Raw genomic sequence first — 5,614 nt, 5'->3', positions numbered from 1 at the left:
AATTTCATGTGGTTCGCTGCCATTTTCGACGTAAGGGAGGGAGATTTCTGCTTCAGAATCATTCTCAACAGATTGGTGAATCCTGAATGCACTGAGGCCAAACTCATCGAGAAAAAAATCGAACGACGCCGAAAATGCGGCAATCAGCCCATCAACATGTTCGGTAGATGCTAAATATATATATTTCTCTACGACCCATGTTTCAATTTCATGTCTTTTCATCCGACAAATAAACTTCTATTTTAATATATGATCATCGGGAGATTTTACGGCATAAAAAAAAACTCATGCATGGACCACGTTCATTATTCAGGAGCTTAAAAAGGAAAACGTTGGATACAACCGTCAAAAAAAAAACATTACATGACAGTCCAAAAATCTTAGGTTAGTAACCTAGTTGCTTGCTACGTTTTAGAAATGTGTAGGACCCCAAACACGACCCACAGTGCTAATCAATTCAATAAAAGACGAGGGACCATATCACCTAAAAATAAATAAATATCATAACCCTTTTTTTAATCATATTTCAGTGCTTTTATTTTTATTTTAAAAAAAATAAACACCCTTCAAAAACCCGTTGAAAAGAGGCAGACTAAATCGGAAAAACTTCAACCTTTTCATTGTGACTTGAATTTGTTCCATAATCACACTTTTAATTTATTCGCCTAACAGTATCATAAATCCATATCTTTCGTGGATTTGATTTGTCCACTACAAAAACACCCTTTTAATTAACCATAATCCCATCGGCTTAAAAACCAGTCTCCAAACAAAAAGATTAAAACTTGACAGAAACTAAGAACACCCATTGTCGGAAAGTGAAAGATCAGTCCATCCATCCGTACATAGACACCATACAATTGCCCCCAGTTCTTCAAATTACCATCGCCACCCTCCGATTAGTCGGCGGTCCAGCTCTGCTCCACGATCTCCCGGACACGCCGGTTGTACTCCCTCTTGCTCTCTCCGAACAAACGTGCAGCCTCAGAATTTGCCGGTGAATTCGGGTTCGGATCACAGAGCAGTGACTGAAGTCATTACAGATCATGCAAAAAAGTTTTTTAAGCTTCTTTCTTGGTGAGGGAAAACCCAAAAAAGATTATTTTTTTTTTTACCTGAATAGATGTAAGAATAGCTGCAACATCGTAAATGGGGCTCCACTGGTTCTGAAGGATATCCAGACATATACTTCCATCTGCATAGACTGAAGTGCACATGAAAGAAGACAGAGGTTGAGAATCAAAGATATTAGAGAAGATGTGAAATGAAAATGATTTATAGTTCCTAAGAACTTACTATTTGGGTGGAACATCCGAGAAACAAAGCGGACAGTCGGTGGCTTATTCGGATAATCCTCACTAAATTGAAGGGTTAACTTAAAAGTGCCTGAAAATTTCAAAAGGCATCAACACCATTAACGGATTCGAACACTAGCAGAAGCCTACAAGGCAACATATAATGGAAAGAGAAATGCATTCACATTCACAGAACTAAAGTCCACGCCAGACAAACACAAAGGTATAGACTTTACATCACTGAACATAATGCGGACACCGTAAACCAAAAGACAGAGATGGCAACGAATACCGAAAATCTAGTTCCCACCCTACAAATATATATACATACACAAACAATGAATCCAGTTACCTCCATCCCATGGCGTGTCATCGGGGCTGCAGCACAGAAAACGCAAGGAAAAAAAGGGGTGTAATTAGCAATCATGCCTAGATTTATGAATGCACAAGAAAAAACAGCTCTAGGGTTTCGAATTGGGAATACCCGAAGATGACAGCATTCCAGAGCATGATGTTGTTGTCCTGAGGAGCACCGCTGATGCCGGCAGGCGGGTCTTGCTGCAATCTCCTGAAGTCCCTCATGAGTCTCTTCCTCGCCGGAGTCGACATCCTCCTCACTCTGTATCTTGAATAAGAGCAACAATGGCGAAACTCAGGACAACACTTTTATGTCTTAGCAACCAGAGCATGTCAGCAACGTACGTATACCACAATTATCTCAGGGGCGTACATATAAGTACCTACGAGGACACGAGCACGAAACCCTATGTTCATGTCTCAACATGAGCTAGAAACCCAGAACCGGAATTACGAACCCTAGCTAAGAACTCAACCCAAATCTACCCAGAGAAGCATGAAAATTCCCCAATCGAAAGAAAACCCTAGATCCTAAACATCACGACAAAGTTGCAAACTTTCAGAGCATGGAAGCAGGATAAAAGGAGGAAAACCCTAGGAGGACATGGGAGCATGGAAGCAGGATAAAAGGAGGAAAGCCATAGAAGAAACAAGATAAGTACCTCTGGGGAAACCGGCGGAAGAAGAGATCAGGACATGGGAGGGGAAATGATGAGGAGGACAAAACAAAAGAGGAAGGTCTAAATAGAGAGTACGGTTCAGTCAGCGAGGTTCCCACCAGTGGTGTTCGCTTGTCTGAAGGTGGCAAGTTGACAACAATCGCTGCGTTAAGGAAACGCTCCTTCTTTTAAAATAGATTTATTCCAGAAACCTCTTATTTGATATTGCTAATATGTTTATTACATCAATGGTTAATTACTTAGTTAATCATCGTATAAATCTCTACGAACTCAGTGGCATTAGACTCAACTGAAAAAGATTTGATTGAATGGGGGGTTTTGATCCAAAAAGCATTCCACAAACAGCATCTCCATCTACCGCCATTGATGACCCTTTCATTATAACCCAACCACCCACTCGCATCAGAACTATACATCACATCACTCATGTCTTCTCCAAAAGAGATTCAGACATGCTTTTGTACTAATTCAAAACTCTACAATGTCATGTTCATGAACCCCTTTTGTCTCTTTTCAGAACAAAGAAAAGACTCAACGCATATAGCACCATGTGAAAAGCCAAAGGCTTTTATAAAGGATTAGACTAAAGCTGCAGAGTGTGTTCTCATCTGCTCAGCACTTCTTTCACTGAGAATCCCAATCAGTTCTTGAACTAGTTTGGACGTTCAAACATGAAACATGACATCGCATAAAGCTTGTTCTCCTCTCCAGCTGTAAATATATACTTAATACACCGACTTTGAAGCCAGAGCTGTTTATTACACTGCCTAAGGCTGAATCGGGTTTGCCCGTTATCGCCAAGAATGCTTTACCGTATTCATCCCCTGAGCTATCGATCTTAATGGCAAAGCCCCTCACAGTGAGATGCCTTCCCTAAAAGAGAGACCAAAAAAAAAAGATGGTTCAGCATGCATTTTGGTGTTGCATTCAACCGAAGAAATTTCAGATTCAAGAGATGATACTATAATGCAACCTAACTGAGCAGATTGACTTAACGGTGAATCAACTTAATTTTATGTTTCAATGGATATGGTCCAGTGGATTAGTGGGGGAGTGTGGTAAAGAAAGAGTGTAACCTGATGTTGGAGAAGACTTCAGGTTGGACGGGAGAAGCAAATATCTGAGATTTTGAATGTCTCTCATGCTAATGTTTCCGACAATCTTCTTCTTTGTTCCCTTGACAGCAGGGAGACAACCACCTATGTTGTTTGTCTCTCATCCGCTTAAATGGCTCTGGATGCTAATAAGTAACAACAGCCTAAAACCCAATACGATAGGTATCACTGATTTCAAGCATCCTTTTTTTCTCTTGTAATATTATGCGAAGAGAACAGAACTAAGAGCTCTAACCTCCTCTGGTGACATGAAAGGGAGGCTGAGATCAGATCTCAGGAGAGCAGAAATGTGATTAAACCAATCCCGGTTCAACCACAGGGTCATTTTCTGGCCTGTATTTGGTTTGCAGAGTAGTAATACAAATGCCCAACATAGAATTCTCGGCGGAAACTGGAAGAAAGGTAGCCCAACTGACGGGTTTAAGTACCATTCTTACCTGGCTATGAAAAACGAAGAAACGTCAAAACCCATGCACGATTTCACGTTAAGCCAGAAATATATTATGGCATAGGATTATACAGAAGAGACTGAATACCCGAGAATAGAATACTCATACCTGTTTTAGTCAAGCATAAGAACAAACATTCATGTCAATTAACTTCAATGTTGCCAATTTCAGATTCAATCTTTACTTTGATAGCACCAGCTGCTGCGGCCTATAATACACGCACGGCTCAACGGGTTTCTATCAACTCTCTCAAGCACTCGGAAAATTATTGAGGGAGAGGAATAGTTTATGATCCAAGGAGTTCTCAGAAGAACCCATAATTTTTTTTCATGGGGGTGGACAGACAGAACCTTGCTGTCTGAAAGGATCTTTACTGCATCAGATACAGAGGTATCTATCACTTTCACAAAGCATCAACCAAAATGGAGCATCAACTAATCAGATACGCTATATCTATCTCGAACCGTATCAATTCTACTTGATTAAGCCACTGAGTCGTCAATTCTCATAAACCATTACACAAACTATCAACAACTAGGTACCTACGCAGAATCTCATGCTCAAAATTCAAACTTTCTTTTCCATGTAATGTTGATTTAAAAATTCCAACTTTCCCAGCAAGATCAAACATAGAATCCAAAATTTTTACGAATTCCCAATTTTTCCTCGAGAGAATGAGCACGGGTCTTTCAGGAAACCTACGATCCTGTAGATGCAATGCAGTATCCAGAAACAAGATGCAGAGCACGAATACATATATACACACGCATACAGAAAACTCGCAAATCCAGAAACCTGTAAGAACGGAGATCGTGAAAGATCACACAGGGATCCCAACGAAGGCAGAGAGGCTGGGGTTTATTGGAGAGACTTTAGGAGAACGGACAAGACCGGTCGAATACAGAAAACCGTACAGTGGAATCCAATCCGTCCCTATGTGGTCAGGTCGACGACTTCGCGAGGGTCAGTCTGGACACGTGGCAAAGCATTAGGTTGGATGGGCCAGATCCTCACAACCCATATTGGGCCTAAATGGGCTTTCTTTGGAAAAAACATATATCATCCATACAACTTGCATTTGTTTAAATGTAAAGTTTTTTTTTTATAAATAAATGTAAAGTAAAGAATACAAAAGATGATGGACATTGTACATAAATACACGCCAAAACTGTACACAGACAGAATGTGGGAAAGAAATCCGTGTCCGGAACTACCTTTCACTTATTATGATCTGTCTCAAAAACAGAGGACGAAGACACTGACGAGAATGGCAAAGAAGCGACAGGAGACGTGTTCCGACCAAAACGAGAGCTGACGAATGCCTCGGCCAAGGCTGTCCGAATATTAGGGTTCGACGTTATCAGACGTGTTATTGCCTCTGTACTGCTGGATGAAGCTTGTGATCTGTTCAACGGGAATCCGTTAAAGCTCGAGGTGTCGATGTATGTGCGACGATCCATGGGATCGAATGACGAGAAGTTAAGAGAGGCAGGAGAAGAAGGATAAGAAGGTAATGGGTAGTTTGGTAATTTCTTGTTGGGGTTTGGCCGAGTGAGGTCTAGGGTTACGGTCGGGTGAGAGTTAGAGGTTGAGATGGATAAGTTTTGAGAAGGGAAGAAGTAGCTATGGCCGGAGTTGAGGCTCGTCGAGGAGGAATGAGACTGGAGAAAGGAGGCGGCTGCTGACGTGGCAGAGGCCATAGCCGTTGCCGCCATCGG

The 5,614-nt window shown here is 41.3% G+C and overlaps 2 protein-coding genes across 8 annotated transcripts in view; both read right to left on the bottom strand.

The window, feature by feature from the left end:
- Positions 1-627: 627 nt before the first annotated feature.
- On the bottom strand, positions 628-4,788 carry LOC104822104 (ubiquitin-conjugating enzyme E2 2-like). Of its 7 annotated transcripts, none has more exons than XM_010553213.2 (10): positions 4,005-4,788; positions 3,683-3,888; positions 3,409-3,590; positions 2,623-3,205; positions 2,315-2,474; positions 1,780-1,920; positions 1,648-1,673; positions 1,297-1,386; positions 1,116-1,204; positions 628-1,028 (listed from the first exon to the last, which is right to left on the bottom strand). In XM_010553213.2, the coding sequence occupies exons 4-10, from the start codon at positions 2,684-2,686 to the stop codon at positions 900-902; spliced, it is 699 nt and encodes a 232-aa protein (XP_010551515.1). In that variant the 5' UTR covers positions 2,687-3,205; positions 3,409-3,590; positions 3,683-3,888; positions 4,005-4,788; the 3' UTR covers positions 628-899. The 7 variants fall into 7 exon arrangements, with proteins under 7 accessions (XP_010551515.1, XP_010551517.1, XP_010551518.1 ...); XM_010553215.2 differs by having other exon boundaries at positions 3,683-3,884; XM_010553216.2 differs by having other exon boundaries at positions 3,683-4,104; positions 4,692-4,785.
- A 185-nt stretch (positions 4,789-4,973) lies between these two features.
- The window catches only part of LOC104822103 (probable WRKY transcription factor 36), a 2,568-nt gene continuing 1,927 nt past the window's right edge, over positions 4,974-5,614 (bottom strand). The window contains exon 5 of the mRNA XM_010553211.1: positions 4,974-5,614. Coding sequence (XP_010551513.1) covers positions 5,114-5,614 — 501 coding nt within the window. The 3' untranslated portion in view covers positions 4,974-5,113.

Source organism: Tarenaya hassleriana, unplaced genomic scaffold, assembly GCF_000463585.1.
Source record: "Tarenaya hassleriana unplaced genomic scaffold, ASM46358v1 Cleome35, whole genome shotgun sequence".
Lineage (NCBI taxonomy): Eukaryota > Viridiplantae > Streptophyta > Magnoliopsida > Brassicales > Cleomaceae > Tarenaya > Tarenaya hassleriana.
The sequence above is the reverse complement of the archived record's forward strand: the minus strand, read 5'-3'. Positions and strand labels throughout refer to the sequence as shown.